A 23,615-nucleotide genomic window follows, 5' to 3' on the forward strand; every position below is an offset into this window, starting at 1 on the left:
ACTGGTGGCTCTAAATTGACCGTAGGTGTGAATGTGAGTGTGAATGGTTGTCTGTGTCTGTGTGTCAGCCCTGTGATGACCTGGCGACTTGTACCCCGCCTTTCACCCGTAGTCAGCTGGGATAGGCTCCAGCTCGCCTGCGACCCTGTAGAACAGGATAAAGCGGCTAGAGATAATGAGATGAGATGAGACAAATTCATTAGTCATAAATGGATACATTCACATCACACACAGTCTTGTTAAGCACAGGACCAAATTTTAAACATTTGCTTAAAGTGCTGATGACACGTTTTTGACATCTTTGGTGATGTTTTATAACATAAAAAGTAATTCCCGATGATCCATATATTAATTCACGAAGGCGCCTATTTTACAAGTTATGATAAAAAACGCGGCTATTTGGGCAAATTTGACGGGGCTGCAGCACCCAGGAGACGAAAGAGGAGGAGGAGCTATATGACGTCAGCGAAAGAACCTTCCTCCTAACTTACCAGTTTGTTGTTGATGCGACAGGTGTTCAGTTTGTCATTATTATTATTATACATTTTATATATATATATATATATATATATATATATATATATATATATATATATTAATATTAGTTATTATGCCTTCATGTTGTGTTGCCGGCTTTTGCTCCAAAACCTACAAGGATGGGGTAAGTTTATTCAAGTTTCCCAGAGATCCCGCTGCATGCGAAGTGGGTGAAGCAAGTCAGGCGCACTCATGACAAGTGGGAGCCCTCATCAACATCCATCCTGTGCTCTGAACACTTTGATTTGGATTGTTTTGACACCCTTCCCAGCTTAAACGAATCTCTTGGGTGTTCAGTTCATCACAAACGTGTGTTACTACCATCAGCAGTGCCTACACAGTGTTGCCAGATTGGGAGGTTTCCCGCCCAGTTGAGCGGTTTCAAGTGCATTTTGGTGGGTTTTGAACATATTTTGGGCTGGAAAACGTCAGCAGTATCTGTTGCCAGATACTGCTGACGTTTTCCAGCCCAAAATATGTTCAAAACCCACCAAAATGCACTTGAACCCGCCCAACTGGGCGGGACACCTCCCAATCTGGCAACACTGCCAGTATTCCGGAGGGGGTCTACTAGTAGCTATGCCGGATCCAAAGACAGTCCTCCTGTCAGAACATGTGTTGTGAAACGACATAAGATAAAGGTACGTAGAGCTATAGATTTTACATGATAATCATAAATGTAATCATAAAGTCGGCGTGATATCAGTCATGTATTTGCTTGTGAAAGCTTGCGGCTTTCATGTAACTGCCACCTAGCAATGAGAGGCAAAGGGTAAAGAGGGTAGGCTATCATAGATCCTATTCGGAAGAGATCAACACAATTCTAGACTCCCAGAAGAGGAAGAGCTAGCACTAGAGAGTTCACCGGCATTTTCATGCGCCATTTCCATTGAGTAGAACCAGAGTAGAACAGCCAGTGAACCGCAGCGTGTTCTTCCGTTGACGTCACAACATGGCCGCGAGCCACGGACCCAGTTTTCTTGCGCTGTGCAATTAAAAGTTGGATATTTGCGTAACAACAGCTTCTTTTCACATAATTATAACAGAAATCTAACATGTTTGCCATGTTGTATAGTTTATTTAAGAAATTGCATAGAGTCATGTTCGTGTCATCAGCCCTTTAAATTAATTCTTTTAACTTCAACTGGATAATAATGTTATGAGAATTTATCCTACAAATTACTTTCAAAAGTCAATGCTAATTCATTCCCATTAGTTTCACAAAAAATTTTCACACTATATTTTCCCAACTGGACAGACATAGGAGAGGATCAGATCAATTGTGTTTTTGATGATGGAAGGGGGTGGGTGTATGTCATGTGGCAGGTGGTGGGCCAGCGTCATTTCCCAGGCATCCAGCAGTTGCACACGGAGTCCTCTGAACATGGTACGTAGCACAGCATCCCTCCGCACAGAGAACCAGTCGCTGTTGACCATGCTGTTCTCTGAGCTAAGCTTCTGTAGGTTGGCAGTACGGATTACCACCAATGTAGCTGGCTCACAGTTCAGCAGCCGTACCACAGCCCTGCGGATGTGTCGGAGGCGCCGTATATATATTTCAACAGGGTAGGTGCTGAAGTGAGCCCACACACTCACAAGAACGACTGTGTCTGGCCCACCCTGGATCTTGTCTAGCTCATTTGCTACATAGCGTAGCTGAGAGGAAAGCACTGGTCTGAAGCGGATCGGCGGCCCATGGCAGCGGTAGCTTACCAGAATGTTGTTCCTCTTGTCCACAGCCATGAACGGCCCCGGATTTTTTGGACGATAAGGAATTAACTGTCGGAGGTCTTTAGAACACAGAAAATGGGCATGATGTGAGAAAAAGGTATAAAACATGAATGAATGAGCAATTTAGCTTAAAAATAAAAGTAATGCACAAAATAAATGAGAAAGGTTGCTCAAAAAGAGATCATCAATAGTCCAATGACTTGCTCTTACTCGGAACATCAGCGAGGTACTCAAACCATTGCCGTACAGTGGAGTCTCCAAACATGTAGACAGCCTTCCCTCTAAGGCCAAGTTTACATTAGACTGTATCTGTCTCGTTTTCTTCGCGGATGCACTGTCCGTTTACATTAAAACGCCTGCAAACGCCGGGAAACAGGAATCCGCCAGCGTCCACGTATTCAATCCAGATCGTGTCTGGTCCGGTGCTGTGTAAACATTGAGATACGCGGATACGCTGTGCTGAGCTCTAGCTGGCGTCGTCATTGGACAACGTCACTGTGACATCCACCTTCCTGATTCGCTGGCGTTGGTCATGTGACGCGACTGCTGAAAAACGGCGCGGACTTCCGCCTTGTATCACCTTTCATTAAAGAGTATAAAAGTATGAAAATATTGCAAATACTGATGCAAATACTGCCCATTGTGTAGTTATGATTGTCTTTAGGCTTGCCATCCTTCCACTTGCAAGTGGTAAGTGATATGCGCTGGGATCACACACACAGCGGCTCAGTCCCGAATAACTGCTTGTGCACTTCACTCGCGCGCTCTGTGAGCTGCGCATGGCCGGAGTGCGCACCCTCCAGAGGGCACTCGCTGTTCAGGGCGGAGTGATTTGGAGCGCAGGATGCCTGCGGAGCCGAGCATATCCGTGTATTGGCGTTGCTATGTGCACGCGAATCGTGTATTGGCGTTGCTGTGTGCACACTAATCGTTTTAAAAACGTTAATCTGATGATCTGCTGATATGGTCTAATGTAAACTTGGCCTAAGACAATGTGTTATGGCTGAAGAATCATTAAACTGCTGAATAACTGCACCATTCAAAGGCATCCAGGTATCATGAAAGTAGTAGCCAGCAGGAATGTAACTATTTTTTACTTTGGCTTGTCCTTTGAGGGAGAAAAATTAACAATCCTCATCATAACAGAATATACTGTTTGACTTTGTTGGTCAGAACTCAGTACAGGTCCTCATTTGTCAATAGTATTTGTGCGCAAAAACCCATGTATGAATATTTTACAATGATGCGAGGGATTGATCAGAGTTTGTTTCAATTTGTGTTCATAGTCATGATTAGCCCATAAAGTTGGAGACTGTTTTAAGTACTGTTTGAAGCAATGCCTACATTTTGTTATGCTGGGAAAGTTACTTATATTCAGAGCTGTGTATATAAGTAATGTGTGTAGTTCATGTTTCTTCTTTTTCTTTCAGCTGCTCCCATTAAGAGTTGCCACGGCAGATCTGTTCTGCATATTTGATTTGGCCTAGGTTTTACACCGGATGCCCTTCCTGATGCAATTCTCTCCAATCTATACGGGCTTGGGACAGGCACTACGTATGCACTAGCTTGTGCAACCCCAGTGGCTGGGTATTTTACCTAATCTGCATGTCTTTGAACTGTGGGGGAAACCAGAGCACTCGGAGGAAATCCATGCAAACACGGGGAGAAGATGGACACTCCACACAGGAAGGCCCCCATCGGCCGAGATGTTCAAACACGGAACCTCCTTGGGGTGAGGCGACAGTGCTAACCACTGCGCCACCGTGCCGCCCCACTACTGTGACGTTAATAAGATTTTGAGTACAGGTTTCCAAGACTCAAGATGATGGCAAGCATTCAGAGACATTTCAGATATGAGCCAGTATATTGCTGCAGCTTATAAAATACAGTTGATCCAACTCATCTTATTGTACAGCATTTTATTTTTATATTGTGTACAGTGGTACAGTGAGTAGACTTGATGACCTCAGGTTTATGATTGTATGGAGTTTTGCATGTTCTCTTTGCATCCAAGTAGCTGTACAAAGGTTTCTCTTGTATCCTTCCTCTTCTGGTAGGTGGATTAATTACCCGGAATTAGGTGCAAATGACATTAACACAGTGTGTCCATTGTGCCCTGCAATGGACTTGCGTACAATCCATGGTTTATTCCCGCCTTGCACCCAGTGTTCTTGTAATAGGCTACAGATTCACTGCAACTCTGAGCAGACAAAGTGGCTACACAAGATAAATTAATGAATAAATATAGCCTGCACTGAAAGTTCATTATGTGAACAACTTAATATAGTCACGAGATATGAAGTCGCGATCATGAAATCATCATGTGTGCAGATGACGTAGGCTATTTTATTGTAGATATTCAAATTTTTATCCATAAACTATTTTTTTTAACAAGACCTTTATGCACAAGAAACAACTGTGAATCTTTTGTACAGCAATGATAAATGAGGGCCTTGGTATACTCTTTATAGAATAAAGGAAAATGCATCAAAAATTTTCAAATATTTTCACAGTAAAACACACAAATGAAGTGGCTACATTTTCAGTAAGCCAAGTTGCAAGGATTTACATCGGCTTTAATACATTTAATAACTATTCACTAGGCTGCAGCACATATTTTCCAGTGTTTTCACAAATAACTTTAGATTTCATAACTATATTTGAAAAAAAATTCTAAAGAGCAATGTAGGGCTGAAATTTAAAGCACTGAATGAACTATAATATAAAACTTACCTTCTTCTGTAGGTAATACAATCACTTTGTCCATCGCTGATGCAGGTATAGGAATTTTGATATTTACATCACTGAAAAAAATATGTAGAAATGCATGACTATCCTCAAAACATTGTTTAGTAGCTACTGAACAATTTGATCTTGTTTTTGCTTCATAGCATTATTTTATCTCTTTTAAACTGTGATAGGTGACCAGTCAAACAGCAGGTTGCAATTTTTCCTTTCAACCGTTAGTGGCAGCAGACTGTTAACACAGTTAGCTGAAATCCAGGTTAATAACTGTATTTTTTCCTCTGACTACACCTGCAAATCAATTTATTGAAGGATATTTAGTCATAGCTACAGACAAAAAATGCAAAATTAATCGTGAGAAGGAGCAATTTCAAAAGAGCTGGAAACAAGAATGCTTTTTCAACAGCCATAGCAAATGCATGTGCTTTGTACATCAAGAGACTGTTGCAGTTATTAAGTAATTTACTATCATGAGATATTATGAAAGAAATGTTCAATACAGGGGTGGGACGGTGGTGTAGTGGTTAGCGCTGTCGCCTCACAGCAAGAAGGTCCGGGTTCGAGCCCTGTGGCCGGCGAGGGCCTTTCTGTGCGGAGTTTGCATGTTCTCCCCGTGTCTGTGTGGGTTTCCTCCGGGTGCTCCGGTTTCCCCCACAGTCCAAAGACATGCAGGTTAGGTTAACTGGTGACTCTAAATTGACCGTAGGTGTGAATGTGAGTGTGAATGGTTGTCTGTGTCTATGTGTCAGCCCTGTGATGACCTGGCAACTTGTCCAGGGTGTACCCCGCCTTTCGCCCATTGTCAGCTGGGATAGGCTCCAGCTTGCCTGCGACCCTGTGGAACAGGATAAAGTGGCTAGAGATAATGAGATGAGATGTTCAATACAATAAATAAATAAGTAAATAAATAAATAAATTTCAGTGGTTGTGAGGGCAGAGAAATCATCCTGACAGACATTTTATTTTAATCAGCCTGAGCTTGGAAATTCTCTTGTAAATTCTTGAAAGAGTCCTTAAAATGGATTTGCAACCAAGTATCAAAAATAATTTAATTTAATCCCTTTTGGTCCATTAAATAGTGTAGGACCACATAAAACTTGCTGTATCTCCTACAGCATTCTCCCAATTTGGATGTGCGCGCGCACACACACACACACACACACACACACACACACACACACACACACACACACACAAGAAGTAGTTATCTAAAAAGATTTGCCCAAATAGACACCAGGTACCACCTCACCTCTGGAAGAACTGGGCTTCATATGCACTGAGAAGATCATTCTTGCAGCCCCCTTTATAGTGATTTATTCGTTTGTCACATCCAAGCTTTTCAGGTTTGTAGCAGTACCAGGGTTCTCCAGTTAAAGGGTCAGCGTAGTTGCAGAGTGGTTTCTGGTTGAGCAGCAGACACAGGTTGCACACAGTGGTCTCTGATATCGCGTCCAAATGGGCAACGATCAGTAAAATATCAGGTCCATATGGCAACGCAACGCTTGCTGAAAACGATGCAATACACATGCCACACCTCTAGGGGCGCTGTAAGACGGTCCCTTCGGAGACACCAGAACAATAGAAGAAGTAAGGATGCATGCGCATAAACTATTATGCGCGAGACTTCATATTAGCCACAAAGTCAGGAAAATCTGTTCGTAAAATTACATTATAATGACCAAATACAATGAAAAGTATTTTTCCAGTCTCACCTGTGAAAGGTAATCCCACGTGATCTCGTTTGGATGGCAAACCTGTTGGTACAGTTAAACGCAGCACATGAATCTTTATTCTCCGCTTTGACCTGTCCAATATGGCGGCGAGGATGACGTATGATTCTATGCGGAAGGTGGCGTCTTTAATGGTCCAGAATAAATTGAATGATACACGTTGATGGATTAATTTGCTCTTTTACGCCCTTTTTGAGGAATGTATTGTAGGACTTAAACCCACATCTGAAGTGGTGAGATCGCTCCTTTTTTTTTCCCTGTTTTTGCTGGCGGGATTGACTCTGCCCTAAGGGCAGAGTCTCTCTCTCTCTCTCTCGCTCTCTCTCACTTTGCACCATTACACAATAAATATTCACAGTGAAAATATTTTGTAAGCGCGTTTCATGAACCAAGTTATAGGATTTGTTGACAACTCGCATCGAGTTCATTACACTTCTACCCAGCGTGAAGCACTGACAGTCATGTGGTTGTGACATCATCGTAAACAAATCCGTTCTACTCATCCAGACAACTTCACAACGGCAACGTTGCCAGATCTTTCCACTCTGGAACCCGTTCTCAAAAAGATTGCGTTTTGGGCACCCAAAACGCCGGTGCCGTGTGAACGCCAGGCCTAAACGATAAGCAATTGTATCAGAGTCACCTGAATCCGTTGCCGTGTGGACAGGGCTTGAGACAGCACCAGATTTGAACAGGCTTTTAAAAACCATTCTGTCAGATTGCTCCTCCTGCAATCTCTTAAGCACCACCACTGCCTCACTTGGGTGCATCATGGTGATTTTCACCCGTGCTACACCAGCCCACAGCAGTGGGAACAGCACTGTATAGGTGCCATTTTGGTGGTCATGCACTTTCCCTCCAACACCGGCGCCCAGCTCAGGTGAATGCAGCCAGGCTATCAGGAAATCTCCTCCATGATCCTTAGGCAGACCCAAGAAGTTCTGCACATGGACATTGACTAGAAGCTGACCACCTAATCGTTGTTTTGATGAGCCCTGAATCACAAAGTAACTCTTGGCAGGGTCGCTGCTGAGCTCCATAGGAAGGCCTTGCACCAAGGGACCTGGCCATGCTATGGAGTTGAGCACATCTCGCTCTTCTTTGGCCTCTTCTGCCGTGGGCTTCTGGCCAAAGCGTGCACAATAAGTGTTGTTTATGTCCAGCGGCCTCAAGGTTTCAGTAGGCTTAAAGACTGTGTGGTTACTGCTCTGTATTTGCTGGACTTTGAAAATTCCCTGATCAAATATGACAGTCTAAAAAAAAAAGAAAAAAAAAGAGAGCATTTTTTTCAGTCCAGCACACAAAGCAGTCATCACAAATCTGAGATCTTCTCTGCTCTAATTGTAGGCTCCAAATTTTTAATAATCAACTTTATATAAATTATTTTTAAACACAGGCTAGTACCACTGTTTATGAGGAAGATTTACTTGGGTATGGACTAGTGCATCTCAAAAAATTAGAATATTATGAAAAAAAGTTATTTTTTTGATATATGCAAATCAAGAAGGTAAACTTTCATATATTCTCTATTCATTACATGTAAATTGAAATATTTCAAGGCTTTTTTGTTTGTTCTGATGATTAAGGCTCATTTATCGATCTGGCATATCACTACAGTGACGTGACTGCTTTGACGACTCAAGCCAACAAAGTTTTGAGGGAAAAATTACAGTAGTGGTTTCCCATTGGTTTCTACTGGATTATTATAGAGGTTTCCTTGTCTCGACCATTCACACACATTTAAACCTATTGGCAATTTAGAGTAGCCAATTAATCTAACTGCATGTCTTTGGATGGTGGAGGCCAATCAAGCACAGTGATATCATGGTCAGCAAACCATGTGGTACGTAGTAGTTTTGGCACTGTGGGTAGGTGCCAAGTCCTGTTGGAAAAGAAAATTGGCAACTCCATAAAGCTTGCCAGCAGATGGAAGCATGAAGTGCTCTAAAATTTCCTGGTAGACATTGTGTTGACTTTGGACTTGATAAAACACAGCGGACCAATACCAACAGATGGCACCCCGAATCATCACAGACTGTGGAAACCACACTGGATTTGCAACACCTTGGATTCTGTGCCTTTCCACTCTTCCTCCAGACTCCAGGACCTTGATTTCCAAATGCATTGCAAAATTTACTGTCATCTGAAAAGAGGACTTTGGACCACTGAGCAATAGTCCAGTTCTTTCTCTCTTTAGCCTAGGTAAGCTGCTTCTGACTTGATATTAGGTAAGTGGCTTGATATTAGGAATGTGACAGTTGTAGTCCCTTTCCTGAAGATGTCTGTGCATGGTGGCTTTTGATGCACTGACATCAGCATCAGTCCTCTCTTTGTGAAGTTTTCCCCCCAAGTTCTTGAATTGACTTTTCTTTTCAATTTTCTCAAGGCTGCAGTCATCCCTGTTGCTTGTGCACCTTTTCCAACCAGCCTTTTCAGCAATGACCTTCTTAGGCTGATGATGGTTGTTTTCTGGACAAGTCACCAGTCTTCCCCATGATTGCGGTTGCATGTACTGAACCAGACTGAGAGGTACACTGTAATTTATACTGTTTTACTCAAACTCGAAATGAAATATTCTAATATGTTGAGATGCTGGATTTCTGATTTTCATGAGCTATAAGCCATAATCATCAAAATCAAAAAGTCTTGAAATATTTCACTTTATGTGTAATGAATTTAGAATATAGGAAAATTTACCGTTTTAATTAAATGATGGAAAAAAATGAACATTTTCACAATATTCTCATTTTTGAGATGTGCTAATATATTTTATATGGTTAATGAGAATGTTAGCATTAAAAATCTGTTTTTAAAAAACCCATATATTTCAGAATGCTTTGCTAAATAGCTGTGGTATCTTGGTCATGAAAAATGCAATATGTAAGGCCAGGGTGATGTGCTATGGCCCGTTGCAGTCTTACCACCCTGAAGTGCATTATTATTTTTGTATAACAGCATGGAAGGAAGTGCAGAATTCTACTTGTACCACAGTGATTGTAATTTTATTGTATAATACAGTTTATACAACACTTACTTCTCGTTCACCAAATTGATTGGTCAAGTAGCATTCCAAGAGCGCTGATATTTAGTATAATGGCACTGCTACATTTCCACCATGCCAATCCAGCATATCCCATAATTTCCAGTTGTATTTATTAAATTTTATATCATGCACAGAAGACTAAATTTGTGTCCACAACTTAATGAATATACTAAACTACAACATACTCCAACCCCAAATCAGAAAAAGTTGGGATGATATGGAAAATGCAAATTAAAAAATGGAAAGCAATTTATTTTAAAATTTACTTTGATTTATAGTTCATTGCTGACAGTATGAAGCCAAGATACTTCATGTTTTGTCTGGTCAACTTCATTTCATTTGCTAATATACATCCATTCCTGTGTGTCAAGCCTGCAACATGTTACTAAATAAATAAATAAATAAATAGACAGGGACAAATTAGAGCTAGTAATGAGGGAAAACAATTAAATAATAATCTGATTTGAAACAGGTGATGTCAACAGGTGATTGGAATCATGATTTGGTACAAAAGCAGTGTCCAGGAAAGGCCTGGTCTGTGAGGAGCAAAGGTGGGTAGGGGATCTCCAGTTTGTTAACAAACATGGAAGAAAGTTATTGAAATGATCAAATATAATGTTCCTCAAAGAAAAACAGGAAGGTATTTGAATATTTCACTCTGTGTTGCATAATATTAAATGATTCAAGGAACCTGGAGGAATGTTGATGTATAAAGGGCAAGGGCACAAGCCCAAGTTGAGCACCCATGATCCCTCATACAGCACTGCATCAAGATCCGTCATCCCTCTATTGCTGATATAACCACATGCGCTCAGGATTACTCTGCCAAACCTTTGTCAAGCAGTACAATATGGAGTTACATCCACAAATGCCAGTTAAAACTTTACAGTGCACAAAGGTAGCCTTATGTTTGCTATGTCCAGAAGAACCATCAATTTCTTTGGCCTATGAGGCATCTGGGATGGACCATCACACAGTGGAAATGTGTATTGTAGTCAGACAAATCAGTATTCCAGGTCAATTTTGGAATAAATGGATGCTGTGTGATCCGGATCAAAGACAAAAAGGACCATCCAGACTGTTGCCAGCAACAAGTCCAAAAGCCAGGGTCTGTTATGGTCTGGGGTTTTGTCAGTAGCCTTGGCAAAGGTAACTTATAATTCTTTGAAAGGCAGCATTAATGCAGAAAACTACATTGAGATTTTGGAAGAGCATGTGCTGCCTTCAAGCCGGCATCTTTTCCAGGGATATTTCAACAAGACAATGCAAAACCACATTCTGCACACGCAAAGGCATGACTATGGAAGAAGAGGGTGCCTGTCTCCTCTGTCCCCAAAAGAGAATGTGAGGTCAATTTTTGAGAATGTGTCGAGAGTTGGTGCATGCGCATTCTGTGCGATGTACTTCCAGGTTTCCGAGTTGTTTGCGATGAGTCTTTTTTCCATGAGTGTTGGCATTAATCACTAATCTTTTTTTATTTTCTCGACAAATAATTTTCCAGTATCCTTTTTATTTTTTATTGTACTTTCACTTTCGCTTTCCTTTTTCCACATTTAAAAAAAAATTTCAGAAGAATGCCAAGACCGGAAGCTTTCTGGTTTTTCTCCTCCTGTGTAAAAACCACAAGCAGAGGCCATCCACATCAGATCTGCTTTAACATTAACAGATCCTCAATTAAGGTACGTGAATCCTTTCATCATGGCACACCTTTGGCTTGTTCAGTGTGCTGAGTGCAGGATGTTAGTCATTCTTCCTCTGTCGCTAGTGATAGCTTTATTTGTGATAAGTGCAGATTAGTTAGCTCTCTGACGGAGAAGATTGCAGGTTTAGAAGTGTGTATCCAGACTTTAAAGAGGGCTAGTGAGAATGAGAGCAGTGTAGTTTCTGCAGGGGAAAGTCTGGATGCCCTGGGTGGAGTTAGTAATCCCCCAACTCCGGCATAAGAGCCCTCACAGCGGGGCGAATGGGTGATGATTCGGCGGCATAAGCATAGAGCCAAAGCTACCGCTGAGGCTCACCCATAGGAGCATCACTCCTCTCTGCTTCACGTGTCAAGCAGTTTTGCCCTCCTCAGTGATACACCTGCTGAGAAACCTGTGTGAAGGAAATTTAGTGAATGAACATTCCTATTCTCTGTGTTTCTGTGTGTTGAGCTCAAGTGGCCTAGTGTACTGAGAAAAGTTGTTTTTCCACATGCTGTAATCGCCTTTTTGTGCCCTTGGCTGGTGATGAGCAGGGTGTCTGAGTTCTCCCTAACCATGCATCCACCTGCACATCCCAGAGCACGCCAGGTGCACGCTTTAACAAAGCTTCATAGAAAGTCTTGAGCCAATCACATGAAGACGCGAGCAGTGAGCGAACAGCTTTAGAGTATAATAGATAACAGCCACTAAGACACAACTCGGACTGCGTACTCTCAGCATCACCGGAGGTGGTGTCTTCTTCTCTTCTTCTTCTTTTTTCCTTTCCTGTTTTATATGATCTACTATAATAAATAACTGAAAAGACAACTGCTAAGTGTTCTGAAGTGTTTATTAGAAGTTTCCATTACACCTGAAAGAGCTCTGGCTATAGGGGACTCTATCATACAGCACGTGAAATTAGCTAGGCCTTTAGGGGCACCAGCAGTTTTATTCAGGTGTATACTGGGAGCCAGGGCGCCGGACATAGTAGGTAAGCTTAGGGTCCTAGCCAGGCACAGGTTCTCAAAAATAGTTATTCATGTAGGAGCTAATGATATACGCCTTCCCCAGTCTGAGGTTACTAAGAGTAACTTTGTAGGGATGTTTAAATTAGTGAAGGCGATGTCCAATGCTGTAATATGCTCTGGCCCCATCCCAATGTGATGTGGCGATATACTGGTAGCTTACAGCAAGTTATGGTTGCTGAACTGCTGGTTGTCCAGGTGGTGCTCTGAAAACAGTGTGGGCTTTATAGATAATTTGTAAGCATGCACCGATACCGATACTGGCATCGGCATCGGCCCCGATACTCCACTAATATACTCATACTCATACTTGTCAAATAGTTGCCGATACCATGAACCGATACCAGTGCCGATCCCATGCGCCGATACCAATGTTCCCCGCAGCGCTTTTTGTTCCATTCGAGAGAGAAAAAAAAACTGAAGCATTGTTGAGCTCAGGCTTGAGCATAATATGATAGGCTATACCATGCGCCGATAGTGTTCCGTGAAGCGCCTTTTGCCAGCGTCCGTTCGAGGAAAAAAAAGCCTCTCCCAGGAAAAAAATTGTAAATCTCAAGCATTGAGCGTAGGCTAATTTCGTCAGAAGACAAAAAAAATTGTTCGACAACAACCCATTTTTCCATGACGAAGATGTGTTTGCGTAGTCATGAAACAGTGCCGTCACAACATCTTTCCCCAACACTGTCATTTTAAACATCTCTCCACACTCCACTCCCTTTCGCTGCCATACGCAGATAGGCCTACGCTAAGATCCCCAACGTTGTCCTTTTTTAATGTTGGCTATTCGCCTAGGTAAGGGTTTTGTAGGACAGGCTACTCACTAACAAACAAATGAAAATCGGATTTTTGTATAGGTGAATCCAACCAGCAGAGTTTTTAAGTACGAGTCCAACCGGGAGAGTTTAAGAGTGAAGAGTGAGAGAGAGAGCTTTAAGAAATGGCTGATTGAGTTTTCCAACTTGTTTCAGTTGAGGGCAACGCTAAGACCAAGGAAATTGACATCCCATCTACAGGTATGGAGCTCCACGAGCACGGGACGCGATGTTGCGAATGGACAGCAACAGTGTCTGCCTAACAAGTTCTGCGACTGAACAAGAGCGTGCTCGAGGCATTCAACTCTCCTGCAGCACACAGCAGGATGTGCGCACATGCACATGAGAGGAGGGGGGGGGGGGCATATTTTAGTCTGCATTACTGGCGATGGAAATTAAATAATACATCGTCGCCAGCCGCCACTGTTATCTTGTGTGCTCTCTGTGATGTTGCGATGGTCACTGCTCCTCCCTTTCACGCCCTTGTCTTGTTGCTAAATGTAATTGGAGTAGTTTAAGCGCACCACCAGAACAACCCTTAAGTCAACCAAGACCGCAATGTTGCGGAAGGCCGATGATAGAGGGGGTAAGTGACCAGCGGAGTGAAATGATCACGCTGCATGTGGTAACTCACTGCTCTCTCCTCCCTTCATCAACAATCGGTCTTACATGTTGCAAGAGTGCAAGTCTTTCTTGACTTCGAAAGTTGGACATTGTAATCTAATCCAAATAAATAGCAGCCTTTTTCAGAAATTGCAGCAGCTAAATATTTAATTCTTTGTGTAGGCTATTTGCAATGAGTGTAGTTTTCTGGGAGTGAATGTTGCGTGACAATCGAGAGAGGTTGCACACGGAAGCGCAGATAGCCTTGTAGTCCACGTTACACTGCCAGCAGACAGCGCCTCTTCATTTCACGGTAGCGCTTCTTTTGCAACATTATGTAGGCCTAGTAGGCCTAGCGCAGCAGCGCTTAGGTTTTGCAACATTATTGTAACAATGTTGCAAAAGATAAGCGCTACCGTGAAGAGGCGCTGTCTGGCTGTGTGACATGGACTCAAGGCTACTCTGCGCTTCTGGAGCAGCGGAGATTGTCAATGTGAACCCGTGTGCATGATCACTCCAGTTAGAAAACAACATTCACGGGAAATAGATAAAGTAGGCCTATTAAATATTCAAATGCTGCAATTTTTGAAAAAATGTTTTTTTTAACAAACCCTATATCGTAAATGGCCTGCGTGTGTTTATAAATATGTGTTCAATTCAAATTCCAAAATTTCCAGAGTGGAGACTTAGCACCACTAGGCTACACCAGCCACCTACGGAGGGCACGCCCGTAGAAGGAGAGACCCAGGCTAAGCCAACTCGGGCATCAGGGGTTCGTACATCACACATGACAGAAACGTGAGTTCATAAATATGATTTATTTTTCGTTAATTTTTTTCGCATTGCGGCGGCCCGCGGGTGTTAGATTATAGATATGTAGGTAGCCTATATTTTAATAACATCAACAGTATCGGTATCGGTAGTACTCGGTATCGGCAAGTACTGAAATGATAGTACTCATACTCGTATCGGTTTTCACAAATGTGGTATCGGTGCATCTCTAATAATTTGGACTAATTTTGAGGACACTGCTGGTCTGTTAGGGCGGGACGGTATCCATCCCACTCGGGAAGGTGCTGCTCTCATTTCTTGCAGCATAGTCTCAGAACAGGCCTAGTTAACTTCTGACAATCCAGAGCCAAGGCCAGGGAGTAGACAAACAGGCTAAACAGATGGTCTGCTAGCTGCACAGAGTTGTCACTCAGGGTCCACTACATCTAGACTGTGTCTTTTCTCCGAGCTAAACAACAAAGTAGAAATACTCAGAGTTTGTTTCAGTAACCTAATCAATAGATAGTTTTCACATGACGTCACAGAGTCGGGGATTCCCTAGTGGCGGCCATCTTGTGGGGCAAGCTTACCGTACGGGTCACTGAGCACACATTGTAACGCGCGAGTTACATTTATTTATATATTATTTACATTTATAATTACATTATTACTATTTAAAGCTAGCAATGGTGCACACCTGTTGTATTCACGGCTGTCGTAATAGGTAAGATGATGACGTCAAGCAGAGCTTTTATGGAATTCCCACTGTACGGGAGCACGAAGGTGAGCAAACAAAGAAACTCAGCATACAAAGGAGAAATTTATGGCTTGTGAGAATCAACCGCAAGGATTATCAGCCTTCCAAACACAGCAAAGTCTGCTCTGATCATTTTATAAGTGGTACAGTAAGTTCTTTAAATAAACAATCAATTGTGTTTAAGTTTGTTTTTGGAAACCAAAACATCGTGGAAACAATCTCTGGAGAATGCCTAACTGGAACCGCTGAGTGTACGTTTACATTGTACACTGACATGGTACTGTAATACCACTAATGGATGTAAAATTTGTCTTAAATCAACTCGATATTATACACACATATTTACAGTATATGCAGTGTTGAGAGCTCTAAAATTCCAATGTTTACATACCTTGGCTGTAATTAGGACACGACTGTCACTTGTTTTTACAGTGGGACAAAAAAGTATTTAGTCAGTCACCAATTGTACAAGTTCTCCCACTTAAAAAGATGAGAGAGGCCTGTAATTATCATCGGTATACCTCAACTATGAGAGACAAAATGAGAAAAAAAATCCAGAAAATCACATTGTCTGTCTGATTTTTAAAGAATTTATTTGCAAATTATGGTGAAAAATAAGTATTTGGTCAATAACAAAAGTTCATCTCAATACTTTGTTATATACCCTTTGTTGGCAATGACAGAGGTCAAACGTTTTCTGTAAGTCTTCACAAGGTTTTCACACACTGTTGCTGGTATTTTGACCCATTCCTCCATGCAGATCTCCTCTAGAGCAGTGATGTTTTGGCGCTGTCGCTGGGCAACACGGACTTTCAACTCCCTCCAAAGATTTTCTATGGGGTTGAGATCTGGAGACTGGCTAGGCCACTCCAGGAACTTGAAATGCTTCTTACGAAGCCACTCCTTCGTTGCCCAGGCAGTGTGTTTGGGATCATTGTCATGCTGAAAGACCCAGCCACGTTTCATCTTCAATGCCCTTGCTGATGGAAGGAGGTTTTCACTCAAAATCTCACGATACATGGCCCCATTCATTCTTTCCTTTACACAGATCAGTCGTCCTGGTCCCTTTGCAGAAAAACAGCCCCAAAGCATGATGTTTCCACCCCCATGCTTCACAGTAGGTATGGTGCTCTTTGGATGCAACTCAGCATTCTTTCTCCTCCAAACACGACAAGTTGAGTTTTTACCAAAAAGTTCTATTTTGATTTCATCTGACCATATGACATTCTCCCAATCCTCTTCTGGATCATCCAAATGCTCTCTAGCAAACTTCAGATGGGCCTGGACATGCACTGGCTTAAGCAGGGGGACACGTCTGGCACTGCAGGATTTGAGTCGCTGGCGGCATAGTGTGTTACTGATGGTAGCCTTTGTTACTTTGGTCCCAGCTCTCTGCAGGTCATTCACTAGGTCCCCCCGTGTGGTTCTGGGATTTTTGCTCACCGTTCTTGTGATCATTTTGACCCCACGGGGTGAGATCTTGTGTGGAGCCCCAGATCGAGGGAGATTATCAGTGGTCTTGTATGTCTTCCATTTGCTAATAATTGCTCCCACAGTTGATTTCTTCACACCAAGCCTCTTACCTATTGCAGATTCAGTCTTCCCAGCCTGGTGCAGGTCTACAATTGTGTTTCTGGTGTCCTTTGACAGCTCTTTAGTCTTGGCCATAGTGGAGTTTGGAGTGTGACTGTTTGAGGTTGTGGACAGGTGTCTTTTATACCGATAACGAGTTCAAACAGGTGCCATTAATACAGGTAACGAGTGGAGGACAGAGGAGCCTCTTAAAGAAGTTGTTACAGGTCTGTGAGAGCCAGAAATCTTGCTTTTTTGTAGGTGACCAAATACTTATTTTACCAAGGAATTTACCAATTAATTCATTAAAAATCCTACAATGTGATTTCCTGGATTCTTTCCCCCCATTCTGTCTCTCATAGTTGAAGTGTACCTATGATGAAAATTACAGGCCTCTCTCATCTTTTTAAGTGGGAGAACTTGCACAATTGGTGGCTGACTAAATACTTTTTTGCCCCACTGTATATGGTGGATTTCACGGACCCAGCCACAGACAAAATAATTGTATGGCTCCAGCGACTTGTATGCTTTGAGGTCGTCAAGTGTGTAGGCACTTTTACTATTCACGAAATAGTTCACAATATCAGGGTACGATATGGATGGCAGCCCTGCATAGTCACTTGAAAATGCATCTTTGTCCACTTCATAGGGGTCAATTCCCCCAATCAAGGCCAGTTTGGCTGCATACCGTTGTCGTGAGATGTTGTCCAATGTATCTATATACTTCCGTTTGCTTGATTTTGCCGACATTGATCTTTATTTTAGAAAACTGACTATATAACTTCATAAATTTTGTCCGAGATAACGTAGCCGGTAATGGCAATGGTCCATTTTGTTTGCCCCACAAGATGGTGGCTGGGGGGCGTTCCCCGGAATGCTGTGATGTCAGTGAAAACTATCTATATAAAATTAGATCATACTGACTGTACAGCCGCTGCCAGCACCTTTGATCTAAAGGTAGGGCTATTAAATATTAGATCTCTTACATCTAAAGCGCTAATTGTTAATGAATTTATTACTGATCAGGAGTTTAATGTACTGTGTTTAACAGAAACCTGGATTAAGCCAAATGAATATATAGGTTTCAATGAAGCTAGTCCTCCTGGATACAGTTATATACACCAGCCTCGTCTAACTGGCAGAGGAAGAGACGTCACGTTTCTTTATAAAGATTACCTAGGTGTAACACAAAAACCTGGTTATAAATTTAATACTTTTGAAGTTCTTCATACTAATATAATGTATGTAGCCTCGAAAAACAAGTCTACCCAGTTAATTCCGTTAATTATTTTTTTACAGGCCTCCGGGGCCATATTCTGAGATTCTTTCTGAATTTGCAGATTTTATCTCAGACCTGGTTATTTCCTTAGACAAATCTTTAGTTGTCGGAGATTTTAATATTGACTTCGATTACCCAGAAGACCCTTTGAAAACAGCGTTTGTGTCCATTTTAGTTTCAGTAGGGGTTAATCAGAGTGTCCTAGGACCGACCCATAATGGTGGTCACACTCTCGATCTAATACTAATATTCGGGTTAAACATAGAAAATATAGTCAGTCACACTTCCACAATCTGAAGTTCTCAGATCATTATCTCATCTCATTCAAAATATGCATGAGTAATAATATATGCGCCTCACCACGCTACTGTCTTAAACATACATTCATGTCAGCTACTGCACAGTTTTATAAAATGATCTCCCAGAGTTATCAACTTTGATTGGGTCACTTTCAGCCCCCGCAGAACTTGATCAGGCAACTGAATGCTTAGAGTCAACATTCCGCTATACTTTAGATAATGTAGCTCCTCTTAAAAGGAAAAATGATGAGAGAAAAAAGTAGCACCCTGGTATAATGATGACACTCGCACTTTAAAACAGACCACTTGAAAATTGGAGCGTAAATGGCGTCAAACAAAATTTGTAGCGTTCAAATTAGCTTGGAAGGAGAGCTTCCTGAAGCATAGAAAATCTCTTAGTGCTGCTAGATCAACATCTCTGTCCTCCCTAATAGAAGATAACAAAAATAATCCTAGATTCCTATTTAATACTGTTGGAAAATTAACCAGGAATAAGACCACTATAGACACATGCACACCTGCAGTGTGCAGGAGCAACGACTTCATGAATTTTTTTCAATGACAAGATTGAAAATATCTGACAAAAAAATTCAAACTACTAATTTAAGGTCAGACAACTTGAGTGACAATTTAAGTGACCCTGTAGTTAACAATATAAATGTATCAGATCAGCAATTAGAATGTTTTACTCCACTTAGAGAAATTGAACTACTTTCATTAATCTCCACATCAAAATCCTCAACTTGTGTACTAGATCCCTTACCTACATGTCAAATCAAACAGATAATACCTGAAGTAATTGAACCACTTCTAAAAATAATAAATTCTTCTCTTAGGATCGGCCATGTACCCAAATCCTTTAAACTTGCAGTGATGAAACCCCTGATTAAAAATCCTGACCTTGATCCCTGTCAGCTGTCCAATTATCGGCCAATATCAAACCTCCCCTTTATTTCCAAGATCCTAGAAAAAGCTGTGGCACAGCAGTTATGCTCATATTTACATAGGAATAACATCCATGAAATGCATCGGTCAAGATTTAGACCTCATCATAGCACTTAGACAGCACTGGTGAAAGTAGTAAATGACTGACTGTTGGCATCTGATCAGGGCTATGTCTCGCTGCTTGTGTTGCTTGATCTTAGTGTAGCATTTGATACCATTGATCATTCCATTCTTTTGGATAGACTAGAAAAATGTTGTGGGAGTTAAGGGAATGGCCCTCTCCTGGCTCAGCTCTTATTTAACTGACCACTATCAGTATGTTGATATAAATGGTGATTTTTCTAGACATACTGAAGTAAAGTTTGTTGTTCCACAAGCTTCTGTCTTGAGCACACTAGTTTTTTCTTTATATATGTTACCTCTTGGTGATATTATTCATAAGCATGGTATTTTATTTTCACTGTTATCCTGATGATACACAGTTGTACATTTCTGCAAAATCAGATGAGACACCAGCTTAATAGAATTGAGGAATGTGTAAAGGACATTAGACACTGGATGCATATTAACTTCCTTCTGCTTAACTCTGATAAGACAGAAGTAGTTGTACTCGGACCGCATGCAGCTAGAAGTAGGTGTTCTGATTACACAGTAACTCTGGATGGCCTTTCTGTTTCTTCACGTGCAGCAGTAAAAGACCTCGGGGTGATTATTGACCCCAGTCTTTCATTTGAAACTCATATCGATAACATTACCCGGAAAGCTTTCTTTCATCTCAGAAATATTACTAAGATAAAAAATGTAATGTCACTACACGACACAGAAAAACCTATTTCATGCTTTTGTTATCTCCAGGTTGGATTACTGTAATGCCTTACTGTCTGGATGTTCCAATAAGTACGTAAACAAGCTCCAGTTAGTTCAAAATGCAGCAGCAAGAGTCCTTACTAGAACTAGAAACTTGTTTATAAAATACTACTGTAGCAACTCGGATGGGTGGGTGGAGCACAGAAGGACGGCAGGCGAGAACTGAGTTCACAAACACGTTTATTATAGCTTTTCAGCCTTAACTATACTTGGACATACACACACACACACACACACACCAGTCGTCTGGTTGGGGAGCGAACCCTTTCTGCTCTCGCTCTCTTCCTTAAATAGGGCGCCGTCACTGGGGAAGACACACAAACACATTAATCAACCTCAGGTGTAGTGATTCTGCCACTTACCTTCCCCGACTCCACCCTCCGGTCACAGACCGACGCTTGGCCACGCCCCCACTGCCACATGCCCCCACTGCCACATACCCCCACCGCCCGACTCAGGCCGGGCAGCCGTCCGGCCCGCAGCCGACTCCCCCCCCCCCCCCCTTGACGGGAGAGGAAGTCCGCCACAACCATCTGCGCCCCGGCCTGTGGACCACCTTGAAGTTAAAGGGTTGGAGTGCCAGATACCAATGGGTGATCCGCGTGTTCGCATCCTTCATGCGGTGGAGCCACTGGAGGGGCGTGTGGTCTGAACAGAGGGTGAAAGGGCGCCCCAGCAGGTAGTAACGGAGGGCGAGGACCGCCCACTTGATGGCCAGGCACTCCTTCTCTATGCTGCTGTAGCGCCCCTCACACACTGACAGCTTCCGACTAATATACAGCACTGGGTGATCCTCCCCTTCCACCTCCTGGGACAAAACAGCCCCCAGCCCTCTGTCCGACACGTCCGTCTGCAAAATAAAAGGGAGAGAAAAGTCAGGGGAGTGTAACAGTGGCCCCCCACACAGTGCAGCCTTTACCCCAGAAAAAGCCCGCTGGCATTGCTCCGTCCACTGGACCGGATCTGGTGCCCCCTTTTTAGTGAGATCAGTCAGCGGGCTGGTGATGTCCGAATAATTAGGTATAAACCTACGATAATAGCCAGCCAGCCCCAGGAACTGTCTCACCCCCTTTTTGGTCTTGGGCCTCGGGCAGGCCGCAATCGCTGCAGTCTTGTTGATTTGGGGACACACTTGCCCATTGCCCAAGTGGAAGCCCAGATACCGTACTTCCACCCGCCCAATCGCACACTTCTTCGGGTTGGCTGTGAGACCCGCCCGCCTCAGTGACCTAAGGACGGCCCTCAGGTGTTGTAGGTGCCACGGCCAGTCATTACTATAAATAATGATGTCATCAAGGTACGCAGCAGCATAGGTGGCGTGGGGGCGGAGGACCCTATCCATCAGCTGCTGAAACGTCGCGGGCGCCCCAAAAGGAAGTGTGACGAACTGGTGTAAGCCAAACAGTGTGGAAAAGGCCATTTTTTCTCAGGATAATGGAGTCAAGGGGATCTGCCAATAACCCTTTGTTAAATCCAGTGTCGAGTAAAAGCGAGCTGTGCCTAGCCGATCGAGCAACTCATCAATACGAGGCATTGGGTACGCATCGAATTTAGACACCACGTTGACTTTCCTATAGTCTACACAGAACCGGACCAACCCGTCAGCCTTGGGTACCAAGACCACCGGGCTGCTCCAGTCACTGTGGGACTCCTCAACGATGCCCATTTCGAGCATGGCCTCGAGTTCTTCCCGAACCACTTTTTTCTTGTGTTCAGATAGCCTGTAAGGGAGGCTACGCACTACCACCCCCGGGGGCGTCTCAATGTGGTGTTCTATGAGGTTGGTGCGGCTGGGCAGGGGCGAGAATACATCCGAAAACTCGGTCTGCAACTGGGCAACCTCCGCGAGTTGGGTCGGGGAGAGGTGGTCTCCACAGGGGACCGGAGAGGTACGCGATGCCAATGTTCCCTTTTGAACCTCTGGCCCCAGCTCCGCCTTCTCCGGAACCACCGACACCAATGCCACGGGGACCTCCTCGTTCCAGAGTTTGAGCAGATTGAGGTGATAAACTTGTAATGCCCCACCCCTGTCCATTCGCCTCACCTCATAGTCAACGTCCCCGACTCGCCGTGTGACCTCAAAGGGTTCTTGCCACTTGGCGACTAATTTGGAGCTCGATGTGGGCAACAGTACGAGCACTTTATCTCCCGGTGCAAACTCCCTGAGGCGCGTACCCTTGTTGTACAGGCGCGACCTCCCAGTCAGTCAGACGCAGTCAGACGCGCTGTCACTCCTGTTAGCAATGTAGCTAGGCTCAGTATGGCCAACGGTATTTTTGGGGCTGTAGTTAGATGCGACCAAACTCTTCCGCGTTTTTCCTGTTTACATAGGTTTATATGACCAGTGATATGAAACAAGTTCAGTTACACAAATTGAAACATAGCGATTTTCTATGCTATGGAAAGTCCGCACTATAATGACAGGCATACTAACACCTTCTGCGCGCTTCGGCAGCGCATTGATATCTGAGCTCCGTATCAAGGCGAGCGAAGCGCGCAGAAGGTGTTAGTACGCCTGTCATTATAGTGCGGACTTTCCATAGCATAGAAAATTGCTATGTTTCAATTTGTGTAACTGAACTTGTTTCATATCACTGGTCATATAAACCTATGTAAACAGGAAAAACGCGGAAGAGTTTGGTCGCATCTAACTACAGCCCCAAAAATACCGTTGGCCATACTGAGCCTAGCTACATTGCTAACAGGAGTGACAGCGCGTCTGACTGCATCTGACTGACTGGGAGGTCGCGCAAAGCTCGGATAGGTACGGAGCAGCTCGTCTCAATTCAGATAAGAGCATATTTCATTATGGAAATACGGTGGACTGTTCCTTTAAAAGCACTGAATGGTCTCGCGCCACAGTACCTGAGTGAACCTCTGGTCCTTTATGACCCACCACACCAACTTAGATCAAAAGATGCAGGCTATCTGCTGGTACCTCGTATAGTGAAGGCTACATCAGGGGGCAGAGCCTTTTCTTACAAAGCCCCACAGTTATGGAACAGCCTTCCAAGTAGTGTTCAGGACTCAGACACAGTCTCAGCATTTAAGTCTAGGCTGAAAACATTTCTATTTAGTCAAGCCTTTTGTTAACTTTATTAGGTAAAGGAGTTGATCTGGAGGGTCCTCAGGCATAGAGTGTTTTGGTAAGCTGGGATGTATGGATGCTGTCAGTCCCTCACTCACTCGAGTTTGTTGATGGTGTAGCGGCTGGCTG

At 43.2% G+C, this 23,615-nt stretch overlaps 1 protein-coding gene across 1 annotated transcript in view; it reads right to left on the reverse strand.

Annotated features, from left to right (window-relative positions):
- Window positions 1-1,773: 1,773 nt before the first annotated feature.
- The window catches only part of LOC132892154 (NXPE family member 3-like), a 36,858-nt gene continuing 15,016 nt past the window's right edge, over window positions 1,774-23,615 (reverse strand). The window contains exons 3-8 of the mRNA XM_060930548.1: window positions 7,414-7,996; window positions 6,263-6,452; window positions 5,002-5,072; window positions 3,253-3,376; window positions 2,479-2,549; window positions 1,774-2,327 (exon numbers count right to left, since the gene is read on the reverse strand). Coding sequence (XP_060786531.1) covers window positions 1,774-2,327; window positions 2,479-2,549; window positions 3,253-3,376; window positions 5,002-5,072; window positions 6,263-6,452; window positions 7,414-7,996 — 1,593 coding nt within the window. The remainder of the gene's footprint in view (window positions 2,328-2,478; window positions 2,550-3,252; window positions 3,377-5,001; window positions 5,073-6,262; window positions 6,453-7,413; window positions 7,997-23,615) is intronic.

The sequence above is a fragment of the Neoarius graeffei genome, chromosome 9, assembly GCF_027579695.1.
Source record: "Neoarius graeffei isolate fNeoGra1 chromosome 9, fNeoGra1.pri, whole genome shotgun sequence".
In the NCBI taxonomy this organism is placed as follows: Eukaryota; Metazoa; Chordata; class Actinopteri; order Siluriformes; family Ariidae; genus Neoarius; species Neoarius graeffei.